Source organism: Lacerta agilis, chromosome 1 (genome assembly GCF_009819535.1).
Source record: "Lacerta agilis isolate rLacAgi1 chromosome 1, rLacAgi1.pri, whole genome shotgun sequence".
NCBI classification, from domain to species: Eukaryota; Metazoa; Chordata; class Lepidosauria; order Squamata; family Lacertidae; genus Lacerta; species Lacerta agilis.
The window spans coordinates 13,344,118-13,364,502 of NC_046312.1; the positions used below are offsets into that span (position 1 = coordinate 13,344,118).

General features: G+C 41.0%; 1 protein-coding gene across 12 annotated transcripts in view; it reads left to right on the plus strand.

The window, feature by feature from the left end:
* Positions 1-20,385, plus strand: part of PPP1R13B (protein phosphatase 1 regulatory subunit 13B) — a 64,654-nt gene that overhangs the window by 41,159 nt on the left and 3,110 nt on the right. For 4 of the 12 annotated variants that reach the window (XM_033138812.1, XM_033138830.1, XM_033138769.1 and 1 more), the window contains exons 5-17: positions 5,329-5,430; positions 6,479-6,653; positions 7,754-7,950; positions 9,165-9,329; positions 9,874-10,054; positions 11,679-11,834; positions 13,539-13,640; positions 14,696-14,862; positions 15,091-15,592; positions 17,525-18,279; positions 19,051-19,188; positions 19,284-19,417; positions 19,556-19,722. In XM_033138812.1, the coding sequence (XP_032994703.1) occupies positions 5,329-5,430; positions 6,479-6,653; positions 7,754-7,950; positions 9,165-9,329; positions 9,874-10,054; positions 11,679-11,834; positions 13,539-13,640; positions 14,696-14,862; positions 15,091-15,592; positions 17,525-18,279; positions 19,051-19,188; positions 19,284-19,417; positions 19,556-19,722 (2,941 nt within the window). Of the gene's footprint in view, positions 1-171; positions 277-5,328; positions 5,431-6,478; positions 6,654-7,753; positions 7,951-9,164; positions 9,330-9,873; positions 10,055-11,678; positions 11,835-13,538; positions 13,641-14,695; positions 14,863-15,090; positions 15,593-17,524; positions 18,280-19,050; positions 19,189-19,283; positions 19,418-19,555; positions 19,723-20,385 lie in introns of those variants that run through there. The other 8 variants (XM_033138866.1, XM_033138777.1, XM_033138787.1 and 5 more) reach the window with 8 other exon arrangements.

A 20,385-nucleotide genomic window follows, 5' to 3' on the forward strand; every position in this document is an offset into this window, starting at 1 on the left:
CAATTTTCTTTGAACTTTAGCTGTGAATTATAATGAGTGAGATTAAAAGCAGGAACTTCAGTGATTAAGTAGAGCTTTCAAGAAAGAGCTGCTTGCTGGAGGGTTCTTCTGTAACAAAGTTCTCCGATGTTCAGAGGCTTAGCTGCCCTTCTTTGGAGGTCTAAGATATTGGTTCTAAAAGTACAGTTCTGTGGCTGAAGAGGAATCTGGCTTGTTCTCCCTCAACCATCTTTTGCCATGTGGATGAAAAGGAAGCAGCCGAGAGTAAAACTACAGGTTTAAATCTATGTTTGTTTTTCCTTTCCCCCTCTCTTCCCCAGTGCTAAATAGTCATTGTGAAAGGCACAGATGGTAAAGATTTGTGTCCAAAGTAAACACAGTAATGTTACAGAAAGTATATTTGTAACTAATAGCCACTGTCCTGGTTTATTATTTTGTTATCTTTTGTCAAGGGTGTGAAATTGCATTCTTTGGAGATAGTTTAGTTGTCTGTAGCCACTTTCAGGTCCATGGGGTCACGAAGAGTCGGACACGACCGAACTCAACAGCCACTTTCTATTGCGGTCTATTTTACAGGATAAAGTTAATTCCATAGAAATATACTGTGAAGCTACGTTTAGTCAAATGCTAATGAGTTTTAACGTGCTATCATTTTATATATAATGCAGGTTATATAATATTAATATGACATTGATTAACATGATAAAACTTTTATTATATAACTTATGAAGAACAGGAGTGCAGTACTATAAGAATTTAAGATAATAACTTGATTGATTGAGTTCATTATGAAAAATATACTTTGAAATGAGTCTAGCACTTACGGTAGATTATTCTTTTAAAAAATAGGATTGTGTTCATTTTGAAAACCAACATTCTTAGCTTTCAGTGTACATAACCTGATGCTCTTCTGTGCCCCATCAGTGCTTCCTAATGTGACAGTAACTGATGATCCTTACCAAAACCATGGTTTGTAGTCAGATGACATCAGGGCTCCACCAAGGCAAACAATGGAGCTCTGAGTGCGTCAGAGACCTGTGGGCAGCGAAGCAGACCCTGCAGTGGAATGTGAATGTCAAATTTTGATAGCCTTCACAACCTGCTAGGAACAGTTTGTTCTTTTGGCATCTTTCATAAGAATATCTTGATTTTTGTTGGTGGAATTTGTAAATGCTGCATGGGTTGCTTTTAGGGGGGAGGGGAAACCCCAGCAATATACATTTCAAGTTTTGCTTATAACATAAATTTATATGTTACATGTAGTTTTGAGAATCAACTGTGTGAGCTTTGTGTAAAATGATAACTGTAGGAATAATTAAAGGTAGGAAGCCTTCATTATACACAACTTAAAAATTGAATCAGACAGCAAGTGATGTTTTCCTCACAAAATTTTAGATTCTTGCTGTTCTTGTGCTTCATCTTTTTGTGGGGGAGAAATGTTTATTTCAGTTTTTAACCTTTATTTTGTTGCAGAATGGGTGCCTAAAGTTAGCCTACCACCAGTTTTTCATACCATCTGCTGCTTATTTTTGTGCGAGGACTGTGTGTGTCCAGCTTTGTTAATTGTTACTAGCCTTCAAAAATGTTTTCTAGTCTGCTGAGAGCAGGCAGAAGAGGGATGGAGGGGTCTGTCTCTCTTGCAATAGCCTGCTGCATTTCTGTGCTGAGAGAAGAGGAAAGGACTTCCCTAATCTGGCAGTCCACTTGGTTGCTTTGTTCGGTGCCGTGGAGGGTAAGAGCACTCTTGCCCACTCATTGGCCTGTGTGCAGTTTCATGCACTCCATGCCTGTGGAAATATGCCTTGTGGCAACCAGGGGGAGGGCGTCCTCCGTCATGGTACCCAGTTTATGAAACCATCTCCCCTGGCATTAAAGCAGGCACCAACCTTGTGGAGTTTTTGCACCTCCTAAAAATACATTTCTTCACCTTTGGAATTTACCCTGAGAACTATTTGAGTTACAGACTGTATAGTTGCATTTTAATATGTATTTATTATACAGTTATACCTTGGTTGTCAAGCTTAATCTGTTTTCATATTATATATTCACAACAACCATGGGAGGTAGGGTAGTCTTAGAGATAGTGAATGGCCCAAGGTTACCCAGTGACCTTTGTTGCTCACTATATCAGCGTGGAGCTGCTGTACTTAACCCCCTCTACCAAGAAACCAATAGGCAGGGAATTCAAAAAATATAGAGCAGCTTGAGGGGAAAGGTGGGAAATCACCATCATATCTCCCCTGACTGGTGGGTGCTGGCAGTTTGGAAGGAAGTGGCAGCTCATGCACCATCTCTCTCTCTCTCTCTCTCTCTCTCTCTCTCTCTCACACACACACACACACACACACACAGAGAGAGAGAGAGAGAGAGCGCACAATATGTCTGAAACTTCCCTTCAAGCCTCACAACTGTGACCTTGTATTGTGGTCATTTAATTTCAGGCTTTCATCAGGTGCTGGCAGTGTGGTCTGCTTAGATTTAAGAATGGTAGTCAGAATTTTTGAGGGTTTAAACTTTTGGTATTGTCTTCAATCTGCTGTACAGAATTATGCAGGATTGATTTGGTTTCATTTCATTGAAGTATTTTAATCCTGCCTTTCCTTCCATAGAAGATAGCAATATCATACAAAAACATGCAAGTACAATTATATATATACACACACACACACACAGTGTTCTTGAAGCGACTGCGGGAGGCAGTGAAAGATAGGCGTGCCTGGCATGCTCTGGTCCATGGGGTCACGAAGAGTCGGACACAACTGAACAACAACACACACACACCAAAACAAGATTCGAAACTTTTGAATTGCTTGAGAATTGATACAGGAAAAACAGTAAAAATAAAAACACTCCCAATGCAAGAAAAAATGGTTGTTAATAAGCACAATATCCAACAGTGATCCCTCCAGCAAAGAGCCCATTGGTTCTAACTAGCCAGCTCAGTGGAAAGAGCAAGTAAACAGCTCAACTACCTTTGCAGTTACTTTCTCTCTGCATTTTGTGCTGCTTTTATGAGACGTGAAAGTTGTGGTTGTAAAACATGAAGCAGCCATATATTTATGTATACATGATTATGGGATACTAGTAGATTAAGGAGTTTTGAAAGTGATGGTTTGGGACTCCATTGATTCATGTAAGTCTTCGTCCCTCTCAGGGAAGATTTTGTTTTTCTGCTACAGGTAGGTAGCCGTGTTGGTCTGCCATAGTCAAAACAAACAAACAAACAAACAAAATCCTTCCAGTAGCACCTTAGAGACCAACTAAGTTTGTTCTTGGTATGAGCTTTCGTGTGCATGCACACTTCTTCAGATACACTGAAATAGAAGTCACCAGACCCTTATATATAGTGAGAGGGTGAGGAGGGGTATTACTCAGAACGGTTTGTTTTTCTGCGTCAGTATCTCCATTTGAAAATCCTGCTCCTGGGTCAGTGCTCAGACTTGGAGGCATTTAAACTCCTGGACATTCTGGGACCAAGACCTGCTTTACTCTTGCCTGGACACTACAGTGTCCACAGGTGGCCTGTGATGGCACATTTTTTTGTCTCTGCTCCCCAGTCTTTGTTTTGCTTTATTGTGCTGCCTTATTCTCTTCCATGCAAAGCACTGCTCCACGTTCAATAGTCAAACCATCTTGTATTTTACAGAAAGCATATAGGAATGCAAACAGAATTCCATAATGTCATGTATTGTTCATGTATGTAATTATATTTGTTTTACTTAACACCACGTTTGTACTTCCATTTTTACTTTATTTGCTCACTGTTTTCTTCCTTTTACATAGTTGAACTTTCATTTCCTTTTAGTGGGGATTTCTAGCAGGACGTTGGGGAAACAGTAAATAATTTACTAGTTTTTTCTTGAAGAGTGAGCTTTGTTTTGGTCCTCATTAAAAACTGCATTTTAAGTCCTGTTAAGTAGTAAAATGCTGCTTAAAGAACAGCTTGCAAGGAAGCTCTTAGTAGCTGGGATGCTATTTGTGAATGCCCCACTGGCCTTCTGGCAGAATTTGTTGACTAAAATTTCCTACCTGAGCAGCTTTTGCTGTTAAGTGTAAGAGTTTCTGTGTCCTTTCTAGGACTCTTATGAGTGGAGTAGAGGGATTCTGGGATTGCAAAGACAGTATATATTGAACACTAATCTCTGGAGGACAAAATAGTCCATATGAAGAGGAAATAACCTCTTAACATAAAGGAGATAAAAGCACACACATTTAGGAACAAAAACTGTGAGAACCCAGAATAGAGTTTGGAACAAATTATCAATTGGGAAATTTAAATATTTTCAGTACTTCCTAATGGCATCTTTTTTTCTCTTTATAAAGCCAGTTCCTTAGCTGTTGTAGCCTGATCACATTGGGCTACCTTGGAGGTGTGTTTACCTGCCCTCTAGATTTGTAAACACAGTTCTGCTGTTCATCTCCCCCCCTCCACACACACATTGAAGTACATGGCAGGCATTCATGTTGGTGGGGAAAGGAAAGCATTGGACAGTGGTGGTTTTGTATCTTATTTGGATTACATTGCTTTATTATTTATTGTAAACCACTCAGAGAACTTTTTTGTTATAGGGTGAATTACAAATGCTACAAATAAAACAAATTCTATGATTCCCACCCACCTCTGCCCTCACCATCCATCAGCTGTAGTGTGGGCTGCATCAAGGAATTCCAGTGTTTCCTTCCCTTATCCCTCAAGGTGATGCCTATCATCATGTATCGGCAGAAAAGGTGGGATCAGTTGTTCATGAGATTTTCCTGCTCCAAGGGTGGTAGGTTCATCATCTATGAAGGCATGCTTCAGTCTCTGCTGCAGCCCTGTAGTGTGCCACACCACACTTGTCATACAAACTTATATTTTTAGTTACAGGCAGGTAGCCGTGCTGGTCTGCCATAGTCAAAACAAAACAAATTAATAAATAATCCTTCCAGTAGCACCTTAGAGACCAACTAAGTTTGTCCTTGGTATGAGCTTTCGTGTGCATGCACACTTCTTCAGATACACTGAAACAGAAGTCACCAGACCCTTATATATAGTGGTCTGGTGACTTCTGTTTCAGTGTATCTGAAGAAGTGTGCATGCACACGAAAGCTCATACCAAGAACAAACTTAGTTGGTCTCTAAGGTGCTACTGGAAGGATTTTTTTATTTTGTTTATATTTTCAAGAATATGAAAAGGGGCAAAGGGCAGGCTGCTTTCCAAATTGTGTTAAGGACAGTTTATTGCAGAAAATAGCTATTAACTTATGGCAACAAAAATGTGGAAAAAAATTATGAGCATTCACATAGTGTAATGACAGAATAATGTTGCTTCTCTTTATTCTCTGCAGGTTGGAAACCCACGTGTTGAACTCACACTTTCAGAACTTCAGGATATGGCTGCCAGGCAACAGCAGCAAATTGAAAATCAGCAGCAAATGCTGGTTGCCAAGGTAAACTGCACTTCCAGTAACAAGATGAAGGAAAGAACAGAAAATGTGCTGTTTTCACAGAAGGCTCTAAATCCCAGTAGTACAGAAAATTTGCAAATTGAGAAGTGATATGGCATTGATCCTGTGTGTGATGCCATGTTGCCTTAGAATTAGATGTAGATGTCAGGTCTAGGGTCACATAGTCCATCAGTGATTGAGGCTTTATGGTTATCAACAGAGGTCTACCTACTGACTTGAGCAGAGTCAAAATTTCAGTGCTAGTGTTCTTAACCCTTCTGAAATAAAGTCCTGTTCAGAGTTTTGATCAATGCAGTGATTTGCCACTGTAATCATGTTATAATATCACTGTCATTTTGCTTTTAAGTGGAAGAAACAATCTAGAAGGTGAAGTCTCTGTTGAGTTAGAGGACAGAAGTTAATTGAGAAGAGTTTAGGTTATAGTAGTTTAGTGCTGGTTTTTTTTTTTTTTTTTTGTAAAAAAGACCTCAGGAGAAAAAGGAAGCATTTCCCGTATTTGTTTAGTCCATAGGCTGTCATTCTAAAGAAGTGGCATTTATCTTGCTCCAGATCTCCTTATCTTTGCCTGTTTGTAGTTTTCTGCTAGTCATTGTTTCCTCTGGGAAATTATGTAATGGGGGGTTGGGGAGCCATTTTGCTGCAGGAGGAAGCGTGTTTGAGGAACAGGAAGTACGAGTTGCAGGAAACTTCACAGATGTGTTGGAATGAATGTTTCAGCTGGAGCTTGTTTTTGTGTAGATGAGAGATTTGATTTTGTAGCTTCAGAAATGAAGGGCCTGGTATCTCTTGGAGGATACAACTGGGAGGCACATAAAAACTTTACATTAATAGGTTCTTAAAATATAAGTTCATGCTGTTGTTTAATATATTTGTTTCCAGACTGAAAAAGTATGCAGGTAAGATTTTCCTAAATTAAACACTGCCTGACTCACGCTGGGGTTTTGTTTTGTTTAGAAGTAATAGACAAGTGACTGGTAATGCTTTTCTAAAAATAAGACAGCATGATTACATGTTCTACTTGTTTTGATAGGAACAACGTTTACGTTATCTCAAGCAGCAAGAACGCCGTCAACAGCAGTCTGTGTCTGAGAGTGAAAAGCTTCAGAAACTTAAAGAACGAGTGGAAACCCAGGAGACAAAGCTGAAAAAAATCCGTGCCATGAGAGGGCAGGTGGATTACAGCAAGATTATGAACGGCAATTTGTGTACGAGTGGCTTCTTCTCATTTTTTTTAAGCTCTTAGGTTCTTTGCCCAGAGGTTGATTGGGGGCCAGGGCTAACAATATATTTGAGCTACTGCTGTCGGCCAGTTGTATGGGGAAACATTAACATGAGTCATTCAGAACATGGAGTCCTCTGGAAGCCATTTTCACTATTTTTAGTGCACTTTTCCAGTTGCCATAATGAAGGGAACATGTTGCAGCCTAGTAAGCATCCTGCATTAGGCACGCGAGCAGAAACATGCTATTCTGTTGCATTTCAGAATGTCTTTTCAGCATTCTCAGACTCTCGCGTTTGCTATTTATTTATTTCATAAAATTTATACACTGCTTGGTTGTAAAAAACCTCCAAGCGGTTTGCAAAAGATAAAACAGTGTAATCAAGAAAAAATTACAGCCCTACTTTAAAACATACAAAAGTTGAAATACTAAAACAGATTAATATCAGTCTGAAATCTTATTAATGTGAATTGCTTCTATAATGTGCTGATTGTAAGGAACAGAAATTAATTGACCCCTCATATCTTAATGTTTCAGGGACTCTGGAATATTAACCAGGAAACCCATGGCATGAGGCATTCAATTGTGTCCCTGCAATTGGCTTGTGCTAGATCTGATCAGCAGAGCATTGCCTTCTGCTTGCTGCACTTCAAACTCCAGCAGCTGATTCGGGGGATTGTGGACTGGGGAACATAACAGTCTAAAGTCCAATTTAGGCATGACCACTTAATAGCCTTATCCAGACAGAATCAGCCACAGCACTTTTCTTTGCCCCCACCAGGGGTTCCAACTCGAATAAAATATGGGAGGGGCAGGTAAGCCCCACCCCACATAATCGAAATGTGCGTGCACATTTCAATGGCAATGCCCATCAACCTGGGGGGACAGCCCCCTCAAATATTTTGTGGGGGCCGATTCCCACACGGCTCCTAGGAGTTGTTTCCTATGGCCCCCACCCCCAAATTATTTTGCTTATAAGCTTCATTCTGCAGCAGCTGGGAGACGATATTTGAGCAGCATTGCTTATGGCCTCATGCTCATTTTTCTTTATATGTATTTGCATTCATTCTGCATTTTAATTGCAGCCACTGAAATTGAACATATCAGTGCCATCTTCCAGGAAAAGCAACAAGAGTTACAAGCAGCAGTGTTAAAGGTGGATCAGCTTACTCAACAGCTAGAGGACCTGAGAAAAGGGAAGCTGAATGGGTTCCAGTCTTACAATGGACAGATGACAGGGCCTGCCGCTGTAGAATTAAAAAAATTATACCAAGAGCTACAGGTAAACAATCATTGACATGCATTTTACATAGTGGTAATGAACAAAACTGGGGCTTTCTTCTATTTAGTGTCAGTTAGAATGCATCTCAGTTAAAACGTAGCAGTTTCAAGGGACCAAGTAAAATTGTTTCAGGGCCATATCCAGGCTGCCAGTTGGTCATGCCTCCCCATTACCATTGAAAGCAATTGAATACATATTTTCCTTTAATCCCTCTTCTAAGAAAGAAAAGCAGTATTACAATCGGGCATTTTAGTTGGTGTTTCATTCACATATTAAGCACTACATCTTCTTAGAAGTTAGTCTTTGTGAGTTCAGTGAGGCTTACTCCCAGCTAAATCAAAATCGAAAATTCTTTCTAGTAGCACCTTAGAGACCAACTGAGTTTGTTCCTGGTATGAGCTTTTGTGTGCATGCACACTTCTTCAGATACATGCTTCAGTGTGCATGCACACGAAAGCTCATACCAGGAACAAACTCAGTTGGTCTCTAAGGTGCTACTAGAAAGAATTTTCGATTTTGTTTTGACTATGGCAGACCAACACGGCTACCCACCTGTATCCCAGCTAAATGTCTATAAGATGACATCCTTTATTTGGAAACGGACAAAATCCAGCAGCATGACTTTTATACTGGAAATCATATCCTAATCAAATTCCTTATAAATTAAGGAAGGTTTTACATTACTGCTTTTCTTTTCAGTGTTCTTTATATAGTTTTGATGTTTTACTTAGGCGCTGTTAATTGATTGCATGCCATATTTATTCATGATTGAACAGGTGCTTTCTGGGAAACGAAAGTATGTCAGAAGGGGTTAAAAAGAAGTATATAGATTTAGTTTCTGCCCCTGAGCACATTCCTTAGAAATATATCTGAAAGAAATAAATTGGACTTACAAGCAAGTAGATGTATTTAGTCTTTAGGCATGTGTTAAACTACCTAGGCTTGACTCCAAAGAACTATACAATTAATTTTGTATGCCCAATAGAGCTCTGGACTTGTTTTTTCTTATACAGCAGTTCCCCACTAAACGTCTTAAGTTTCAAAAGGCAGTTTGTTGTCTAGCATGACTATTCCGCTAATTAAATGAAAAAAATAATTTCAGAGGGCACACACAGGCCCTTGGACATAGCTGCTTTTTCTGCAGATTATTTAGTTTTTTTACCTTTAAAAACAACCCAAACCAAAGTAGTGATAATCACTCTGTTTATTTATAGATTCGTAACAGGCTTAATCAGGAACAGAACACCAAGCTTCAGCAGCAGAAAGAACTTCTGAATAAGCGTAACATGGAGGTTGCCATGATGGACAAGCGTATCAATGAGCTACGTGAGCGCCTATACAAGAAAAAAGTTGAGGCACGTCAAAAAGAAAACATCCCTGTAAGATAAACTATTAAAAGGGCCACATTTCAATACTTCTACAAAGCTCATCAAGCTTCATCAAGTTTCCATTTCCTCTAGCCCCATAGAAGTGAATAATGCATTACTTGTGTTTTGCCAAAATCTGCTGCAGTAATGTGAGAGTATAAGTTGAATGTGGGTTCATGGTCTTAATTTCCTAGTAATCTCATGAGTTCCATATTATGCAGACTTTGCAGCTCTATGGCATGGAATCAAAAGGGAGAAGGGGATATATTATATGATGCTTTTTGGTGCCTTCTGAGATGAAATGCTTTTCACATTCCCAGTAGTTGGGAAAGAGAGATCATAAACCGGAAGCGGGACCGTTATTAACATTGTTTATGAACATAAAAGAGAAAGTGCCCCAGGGGTGAGGGAGGAGATGAGGAAGGGCTAAGGGGTTTGAAACTCAGAGAAGCACACTGTAATTCTTCTATAACTCTTCCTTTTAAAAAGATTCTGCAGATATGTAGACACATGCTGATATTGATGTTAACACACCTTTTGATTTGCCATTTTTTAGTTAAACCGGATAAATGGAACATCCTCTCCTCAATCGTCGTTGAACGCTTCGGGCAGAGTTGCAGCCGTGGGGCCATACATTCAAGTTCCTAGTTCCAGCAGCTATGCTGTGCCAGTTGACCCAGTGAAACCACAGTCCCTCACTATTACTACTAGTGCAACTCATGGAAGATCAAAATCTGGTAAGCAATTCACAAAAACAAGTACATTGTTTTGTACAGTAGGAGGTGACAAAGGAGTTGCCTTTGGGGATGATCATCAGTCCCTTCCATAAAGTGGAAGGGATTAGGACCCCCAGAGCTCACTTTCATATTGAACAAACTCATTTGTTCAGTCATTTGACAAAAACATGAGTCAAGATGCTTTCTCCTTTGTCCCAAAGTTACTATTAAATGCCTCTGTGGTTTGCTAATATGTTGTACCATATGCAACTCCTACATTAAGTATGGCTGTGATTAAAAGTTCATATATAATTGCAGGAAGAACAATTCTGATGTGAGTACTGTGACAGAAGGGGAGTGTTCAGGAGAGCCTCTCATGTCCTTCCTTGCACAACTGCCTTGTGGAGTAGGGCAATAACCAACCAGTAACAGCTGCCACCTTTGAACTCAGAGTTATCCCCCCCAGGTGGGAAGAAATCTGGGGTGCTCAAGGAAGTACCAAGAGTCCTGAGATCCTAGGAACAGAGCCTCTTGTGTTTCCCATCCAGATCCCACACAGTTTACCCAAGGCATAAAGTGAGCTGCAAAGTTCTCCATCTCTCCCAGAGATCAGAGCAACTTACTGGTCCTTAACAACCCCAATTCAGTTCTTATTTAGCATGAGCCCAAATGATCTGAGGTTGTGGGAGATGATTAGAATCCTTGAGCTTGGCAAATGCACCCACTCCAGATCTGCACAGTCAAATTATATGAAGTTTTATTTCTAATAGAAGGAGGAAAGAAGAAGGCAGTTGGACAAAACAAAATACTGACAAAAGGAACTCTGTGGATCAAACCTGATTGATCCTAAACGACTTCACTTGCAACACAGTGCTCTGGCCTTAAAAGGGAATTTTCAGAGTGAGGGTATGCTAGAAACCTCACAAGGGTCAGAGGAAGCTACTTTTTGCTGGTATAAATAGTCCCTAGAGTCCCCCATCTCATTGCTAGACAGCCTGTAATTTGTAGATTCAGAGGTTTGGCAGGGATTATTTTTCTCACGTGGAAAATGGAGGGCAGGCCAGTTCTTGGAGAGGCAAGAGACCAGGCTTTTAACATAAGTAGCATTTCAGGAGATGTAAAAACAGTATAACAGGCATCTTCACACCCTTTTATGTAGATGGTTTCTGCAACTTGCAGATTGCTTTTTGATAGGTTATCTTTGAAAACAAACAGTTGATACCTAACTAGTCAAAACAAGTCCTGCTTGCAGTTTCTGAACACAGAATACCTCCAGATACATCATTGGCTTTAGCCTTGTACAATATTTTGGATATCTGGCTAATTGGTTATGTTTGGTTATCAGCCCTTGTCTCTAGCAGCCAAGTACAATATATGCAGAATGGACTTTAGTCATATAATTACATATGCACTTCTTTTTTAAAAAAATGACTTTTTCTCCCCTGTAGCTTAAGTTGAAAATCGTTTTCTAGATTTTCCAGATTTTGTATGAGACACAATGTGAGGGCTCTTTCTTAATATGTTGAATTTTCCTGTTCTCTTTTACATTTTAATCTTTCTCTTGTCATTTATGTTGTAATTCTTTTCCACATCCTATTTTTCCCCCTTTTTCTTTTACTGTGTGACTGGATCTGGTCGTCTCCAGTAGATACAGACTATGGGTGTGTGAAAAAATCTCCAGGTCCCTGGAAGATTTCTGATTTAGACATTATAGTGGATCCTATTCTGTCACCTCCCTCTCTTCAGTCTGCTGTTCACAATATCATCCATTCAGCTTCTACTCTTTCTGAGATCCTGCACTGTGAGTCCGTAGAAGATCTTTGGCAAGCTAAGAAATCCCATTTTTAATATGGTCATCTGAGCTTTGGCACACAGATGCATATTAAACAGGAATTTTTAGAACTGTGTCTATAGAAGCATGTGTGTGTGTTTCATTTTTTTCTGGATGTTTCGCAAGTGAACAAATCTAAAATGCTCTCCTTCACGTATCTAGAAAAAGCAGAATACTTAGCTAGCAAATAATTAACTATGCTGTTACCTTGAGTCAAGAAAGTTCACATAGGGTCACATTGTATATATTTTGACATAAGCGGTACTTTTGTGTGTGTGTTCTCTAGTCTTGTTCTTAGGTGGTTTACTTTGTGGCTGTGGACAAGTTACTTAGGCTGTGATTCTGTACTCATGTACCTGGCAGTAAGTCCCATTGAACTCAGTGGGGCTTTTTTGAGTAAACATATACAGACTCACGGGGCACGGGTGGTGCTGTTGTCTAAACCACTGAGCCTAGGGCTTGCCGATTGGAAGATCGGTGGTTTGAATCCCCGCAACGGGGTGAGCTCCTGTTGCTCGGTCCCAGCTCCTGCCAACCAACAGTTTGAAAGCACACCAGTGCAAGTAGATAAATAGGTACCGTTCCGGTGGGAAGGTAAACGGCGTTTCCGTTGCGGTGCTCTGGTTTCGCCAGAAGCGACTTAGTCATGCTGGCCACGTGACCCGGAAAAACTGTCTGCGGACAAACGTCGGCTCCCTTGGCCAGTAAAGCGAGATGAGCGCCACAACCCCAGAGTCGTTCACAACTGGACTTAACTGTCTGCGGTCCTTTTTATACAAACTCACATCATCCATCTAAACACACCTACTAATGAATAAATCCCATGGAACAGTGGAATTACACACAGATGCACAGATTCCACTGAAATTGGAATGCACGGGATTCCACTGAAATTGAACTTCACTACCACTTAGTTTTCATCTTCTTAATGGGGGGGGGGGGGGAGAAGGTCACTTTAACTGCCAGTCAGCTGATGGGTAGTTACAGGAACTGCTGATTGTCACTGAGAGCGGACCATCAAAGGGACTCTCTTTGATTTTCAGTCAACAGTTAATTTCTGAATAGTCTAACGAGCAGGTTGGCGGAGCACTTTTGAAATAGAAACAGAAATAAAATGAAGTGTGCATGTGCTGCTGTGGACCCCAGGTTTCCAAGAATCATACAAATAATTCTGCATGCTCAAGGTGGCTTTGGTCTTGTTTTCTTGAACAGCAGACCCTCCCATGCCATGCAGCAAGGCATTAAGTTGACATCCTCTTCAGGTGCTGTTCTGCTTCAAAAAAAATATAAAAAATTTTTTTAGCTTCTGGGTGTGTGTCACAGTATTCTGATATTCAAAGTCAGTATCTTGCTTGAAGAGGATACATGAAATGCATGGATACAAACCACAGTTACTTCCATAGCCACCTTACTAGTTTCTGCTATCCCCCTACAAAAATGGGGAAATAACACATGAGCAGCAGATCCATCTGGTTCTCAGTGCATTTGCTTGATTGCTGTGCTTATGAATATGCCATGCATTTGCTCAATTGGGGTGGTTTTTTCATATAGGCTAATCTATATAAAAATTCACATTTAGAAAGTTTCTTCTTATTTTCCAGGTGGGCATGATGTTGGGGTGTGTTGGGGGGATAATATCTTCACTTGACTTTCTGATTCTTTGTACTACCCCAGATGATGATAATAGAAGGTCATGGACTGTGTCAGATCTTGATGTTGGGCCTGAAGGCAGTTCTTCGTGGCATTCAGGAAACAAAAAACAGCAGTTTACGAACTGTATGTTGCAAACCACAGTGTATTCACAATGATCTTAATTCTAATCAGAAATCAAAAGGCATCTTTAGATTAAGATAACGAATTATCTTTCAGCACAATACACCTGTAGAATTCAGTTTGAATTAAAATGGAATGTTTAGTGTTAATGTATTTTATTAAAATTTTCCCATCCTGTGGGCTCAGGCCAACTTACAGAAATACATGGGCAATATCCAGTTGTGAGAATCTTTATTGTGCGGCAGGCTTTTGCTTGCACAAATGCGACTTGCCTCTCCGTCCCTGAAGCCTCAGTGCACACCCAAAACCTGTTGGGGAACTTTGCTGTATTAGGTGTGAAATAACGTGAAATAAAAAAAAAATCTCAATATATGTTTCACTTTTCCAGGTGAGGGATTGTTCTTTGCAGCTAAGCTTTTATATATTTTTACATTGATCTGTCGCTTTTTATTATCAAAATACTGAAAGCAAAGCCTTTTTTTTTATTCTAGCAGCCCACTTCTAAATATGTTTACACCAAAACAAGTCTTGCTTTTTTCAGTGGGACTTTCTTCTGAGCAAAATTAGCCTATCAGATATAAGGAAGCATTTTTTCACTTCACAGTTAAAATAAAAAACTATGAATAATAACAGGATAGTTTTACTTGTACATAAGGGGCCTTTTCTAGAGCCAGGAGAAATCTATGAATGTATCCCTAAAATAATGAAATCTCACTAAACCCAAAACAGTACTCAGAGCACTAAACAGGTCTCCAGTCGCTTCTTTGGTCTTATGTATAAGCTTGTGATTTAATATGCTTTATTGCATATATGCTTTATTGTTCTTGGCCACCTTCAGAACCTAGTACAGACAGGCTGGGTAGAAATTAAATAATAAAATACATTAATAAACATTATTTTAAATTAAACACATTTAACTGATTGTTGGCATCTCTAATCCTACTCTGATTTTCTTAATCTGAATTATTCTGCACCATCTTCCATTCAAAATTTCATATTCTCTTCATACAAATGTGGGCATCAGTAACCATTTAATAAACATTTTCCTTTGTTGCCAGCTAATGAGGGAACCTGGTCAGCAGTTAAGCAGAGTCCTGTTCCTGTGGTGAAGCCGCCACAAATCTCGAATGCAGACTGGAAGGAATCAAGCATGGACGCTGGTTTAAAACAAGGAACGATATCAAGCCAGCCTTTGTCTTCTTCATTAGGAAGTACTGATAAGCTGGTGAGTTTTTATCACTTCTACCCCCCAGCCCCTTGCAGCATACAGTATCAAAAATTTATGGTGTTTTGCATGTTTGTGTACAACATTTCTGTATGTGTGATGGGCTCCTCTGGCAAGATTTTGTGTATTTCATCCATGAGATTTGTGTTAAAAGGGAATTTATTTTCTATACAAGATAGAAGTACAGCCTTCTCAGCTTTTAAGACACTTCTATTTTCCCCTCCACAGGGTCTTGATATAGGGAAAGTACCACCTACCATCCCTGGAGCAAGTAAGCAGTTGCCCCAGAACTATGGGACCTACCCAAGCTCCATTCCATTGGGAACAGGTTCTACCAATTCCCTTGAAAGGCGAAAAGATGGCAGCCTCCCAAGACCTGGCTCTACAGCAGCAAGCCGGCAAAGACCTGTTCCGTTACCACCAGCAAGCAGCATTCATCAGCCAAGCTCTTCGCAACAAATACAGCAGAGAATATCTGTGCCTCCAAGCCCCACATATCAACCTTCTGGCGCCCCATTATTTCCAGGTGGTGATGGCAGGCCTGATCTCCCCTTAACTGTGGCCATCAGGCCTTTCTTAGCTGACAAAGGCTCAAGGCCTCAGTCTCCCAGGAAAGGACCCCAAACCGTGAACTCCAGTTCCATCTATTCCATGTACCTTCAGCAAGTGACGCCACCAAAGAACTATCAACAGGCTGTATACAATACCCTGAACAAGTCAGTTAAAGCAGGTAGAATAATTTGATGTTGCATATCTCTTCTGTTTAAGAGCTGCTCGATACTTACAGGAGTTAAATTAGGTTTGATGTAAATTAGATCTTTGCTAAAAAGTGCTGTTTATTTCAAATGGTATAAAAAAACTTGGGCATTCTGCTAACCCAGGAGTTATTTACAAATGACTGTACATTACAGGTTTGCAGCACTGCATCTAATTGGGAGGCAGTAACTTTCAGAAGTGGGTTATGCTTTGCTACAAATCTAAAATTGGGGCTTGTTCTCTCCCTCTCTCTTCATCTGACTAGTCTGAGGTGCTGAACAATATTTAAAGGTAAAGGGACCCCTGACCATTGGGTCCAGTCACATACGACTCTGGGGTTGCGGTGCTCATCTCGCTTTATTGGCCGAGGGAGCCGGCGTACAGCTTCTGGGTCATGTGGCCAGCATGACTAAGCCACTTCTGGCGAACCAGAGCAGCGCACGGAAACACCGTTTACCTTCCTGCCGGAGTGGTACCTATTTATCTACTTGCACTTTGACGTGCTTTCAAACTGCTAGGTTGGCAGGACAATATTTGCTTCACTTTAAAGACAGTTGTTAAGGGGACTTATTTGAACTGGTTGGGGTGGAGCTGCAAAGCTAGATTCTCAGCATGTTTGTCATTGCTGCTTACCAAGAGGGAAAGGGGTGAGGCGTCAAGGTCAGTGCAGTGCATACACACTGGAGAGCTAATTCAGTGTTCACGCCAGTGCACCCATCCTGTGCAGACCTCTCCCCTTTTCTTTCCCTCTAATTGGCGGCAACATACCTGCTGGGGAACTAGTGATGTGATTCTGTCTCACCTGATGAGCCACTTTTGCAACCATCTCAAGGATTACTTTGGGGGCCTCTTTTATTGAATGGGTTGTTTCCAACTAATCTCAACTCACTGAAATTAATGAACCTGAGATAGCCCTGTTCATTAATTTCAGTGGGTCTACTCTGAGTAGGACTAACACCGACTACAACCCAATATTTACATGAGTGATTGGGGGAGTGAAGTTAACACTAGGTTTATTAGTGCATTTCCAGAAGAGACATGGAGTTATTAATATAATGCTAAAAGACATAGCATTATGACCAAACTGCGGGAGGCAGTGGAAGACAGGAGTGCCTGGCGTGCTCTGGTCCATGGGGGTAACGAAGAGTCGGACACAACTAAACGACTAAACAACAACAAAAGACATAGGATTAAAACCCACTTGACCTGTCTAGTCCCAACGTGAGAGGGAATATGACTGAAGTCTGCAAACATTTGAAGGAGCTAGTGAGGGAATTACATTCTCTGCATTTATGTTGAAAATTACTGTTGGTAAGAGAACTAAGATCTGTCAACTCGCCACTAATAACTTCATGTTGGAAATGGATAAATGCAACAGAATGGTGAAATATCTTGTATTCGTTCTTGAAGCCACTGATGTCCTCAACTATATTTGAGATATCATAACAGAATGTTGTTATTCACTTCCCAGCAGTTTGTTGTCACTGTATCTGTAGCTTGTGGGCACCTTTGGTGTGCTACTCCTTGTTCTCTTTTGCTTACTATTTAAAGCACATCATATCTATATTTCATAAAGGGGCTAACTTGCAAGGAATGCTACACATTAGAGATGTTTAGGCTTTTTAGTGCTGTATGTCCTTCATTTTTTAGATATCTATACCCAAGAACCATGACCTCCCTTCCAAATCTTCCCCACTTTTATGACTGCTTTATAACTGCATGAAAATGTCTATAATTGTTAGAAAGATGAGTTGCTTTTAAGTAGTTTCTTCATGCATTTGAAGCTACAAAATTGACAACTGTCACCGTTAATTTGTATATGAATTTTAAAACAACCAACAACACTGCTGACAAGTTACTCCATGTTACTTTAGACCCATCCCTAACTGCTACTTTTTCTTTGCAGTTTATGGGAAGCCTGTTGTACAGTCCGGTTCGACTTCCCCTTCGCCGTTGCCATTCCTTCACAGCTCTTTGCCTCCCAATCCATCACAGCCTCAACCTCCCGAGTATAGTGAAAAAGATCAAGAACTGGAAAACATCCCGCCCTCTGGTGATAACAGCAACGTAGAAAATATCCCTCGCCCCCTCAGCCCCACCAAGCTCACGCCCATCGTGCATTCGCCCCTTCGCTACCAAAGTGATGCCGATTTGGAAGCCCTTCGCAGGAAACTCGCCAATGCTCCCAGGCCCTTGAAGAAGCGGAGTTCCATCACTGAACCAGAAGGCCCCAGTGGGCCAAACATTCAGAAGCTATTGTACCAGCGCTTTAATACCCTGGCCGGAGGAATAGAAGGTGCCCCTTTTTATCAGCCAAGCAACTCACAGGACTTCATAGGCACCTTGGCGGATGTTGACAATGGGAACACAAACACCAATGGCAATATTGAGGAGCCCGTAGCTGTGCCCCCAACAGCTCCTCTTCCCGATGAGCCTTCATCAGATGCCAATGATAATGAACTACCTTCTCCTGCAACTGAGGAGTTGATCAGTGAAGAAAACACAAATCAAATGCCCGAGACAACGGGGGACGATAACAACAACAACCCTGCTGTAGCCCCTTCTATTGAGCGACCACCTAGTCCAACCCCAGAGGCAGATTCCCCAGAAGAAGAGGAAATGCAGCCACCACCTGCTCTTCCTCCTCCTCCACTTCCTGCGGTAAGATACTGCGCCAAAACCAGTGTGATCTGGGGGGTGGGGTGGGGGCGTAAGCAGTGCTATGCCACATCGTGGAATCTGCAAAACTTTGAATCCACTTTAGGTTGAGTGTGTACAGCAAGTCCACCCCCCCATACAACTTTCTTAGTATATTCTGAATTTTCCCCAAACAAATGGCCAGTAAGTCTTACCTATGTCTTGGATGTAGGACAAAAGTGTTACATAGGGCAAGTCAGGCAAGTACAGAAGCAAGATTTGAATGTGCTGCAATGTGTATTTTGGTGAAGTGCACTTTGATCCAGGTCTGAACAATTTGTGACCCACCAAGCTGAAAGCAGTGTAACAGTCACAGTGTGACCTGCCAAGTTCTTGATAGCCTTGGTTTTGAATTCCCAGGCAGGCAGGCAGACAAAACAAAAGGTTCATTGAGCTGCTGGTGGGCTCCATTTAGCTTAAAGTTGTGCAGGTCTGTCTTTTAAGGCCTTGGTCCTCAGTTGGTGGGTTATGATCTTGGATCTGAAAATATTGAAGACTATTGTCCTATGGGAATACACCAAGTGGGCTCCCTTTCAGTTACATTAGGAAAACAAGTAGTGGTGATTATCTAGATATTATGTGCATTAAAGAAAAGCTAGAGACGAATGTTGGGGCAGTTCTCATGTTTCTGCTAGTTCCAGAAAACAAAAGTTTAAAACAGGATAAATTTCTCTCTGATAGAAGAATGTTCTGATACTGATGCAGTTTGAAACTCAGGGTTGCCTTTTTACTCAGACCAAAAGAACCAACCTGAAGAAACCCAATTCGGAGAGAACTGGCCACAGCTTGAGGGTCAAGTTCAATCCCTTGGCTTTGCTGCTGGATGCCTCTTTGGAGGGAGAGTTTGACCTGGTGCAAAGGATCATATATGAGGTAAACTTGGAAATATAGTTACTCACCTATGTTACGTTTTGATGGTGGAAAATATTTAAGTTCATGCAGTCAGTCCTTGTTTTCCCCCAACTTAGGTGGATGACCCCAGCAAACCTAATGATGAAGGAATCACTCCTCTGCACAATGCAGTGTGTGCTGGCCATCATCACATAGTTAAGTTCCTGTTGGATTTTGGTGTCAATGTGAATGCAGCAGACAGTGATGGATGGTAAGAGACCAAGTCAAGCACACACTTCTGTTGGGTGCCAACAAAAGCTAGTAACCGGTTACTAGTGCAACTCCATCTTCACAGGAATGAGGGCACGTTTTGTCTCACCTGACGTTGACTCTTTTGCTTTGTTTTCAGGACTCCTTTGCACTGTGCTGCCTCTTGCAACAGCGTTCATCTCTGCAAGCTACTTGTTGAATCTGGAGCAGCAATTTTTGCTTCAACCATAAGTGACATAGAAACTGCAGCAGACAAGTGTGAGGAAATGGAAGAAGGTTATATTCAGTGTTCCCAGTTTCTGTATGGTAAGTTTCAGGTTCTGTAACTTGAGATTTCAGAACTTTGCTTTAACTTGTCCTTCCTCACTTGTTGCAGGATCTATAAGTATGGCATTGCTTACTTTACAATGAAAAGTGTGTATTCAATTTTGTGTAACGATTTATGCAGCACCTTTCAGTCAACTGATCCTCAAGGCAGATTCCGAGTACACCAAAACAACAATAATGTTAGAATACAGACTATTGTTGTGGAGAGGCAAATGAGGTATCAAATTAAGAATATGTGACATATACTGTATGGCTAGTTTGCTCACTAAATCAGATGATAAAGGGGTGGAAACTAAGGTAATACAGCTTGTATTCTTTATTGGTTTGAGGAATTCTGTGTGCTGCTAGTGGGAACACTATGTGAGTGGGTAGAAGAGTGGAGAAGGCGTTAGACACAAACACATATTCAAATGTTCCCATGTCTGGCTTTAGGAAATGACTGCCTTTCTCACCATGAGCTGTGACTCATATTTAGGCTGCTTTGGAGCAGAAACAGCTGTGCCACAAAAGGACAGTTGGAGCAGTTATGGTAGGATCCAGAATGTAGCAGCCTACCTACAAAGGCCTTTCCCAGCTACAGAATCTCCAGAAACATGCACTTGCCATATTGAATAATACAGGGATAATTATTTCCTATTGACT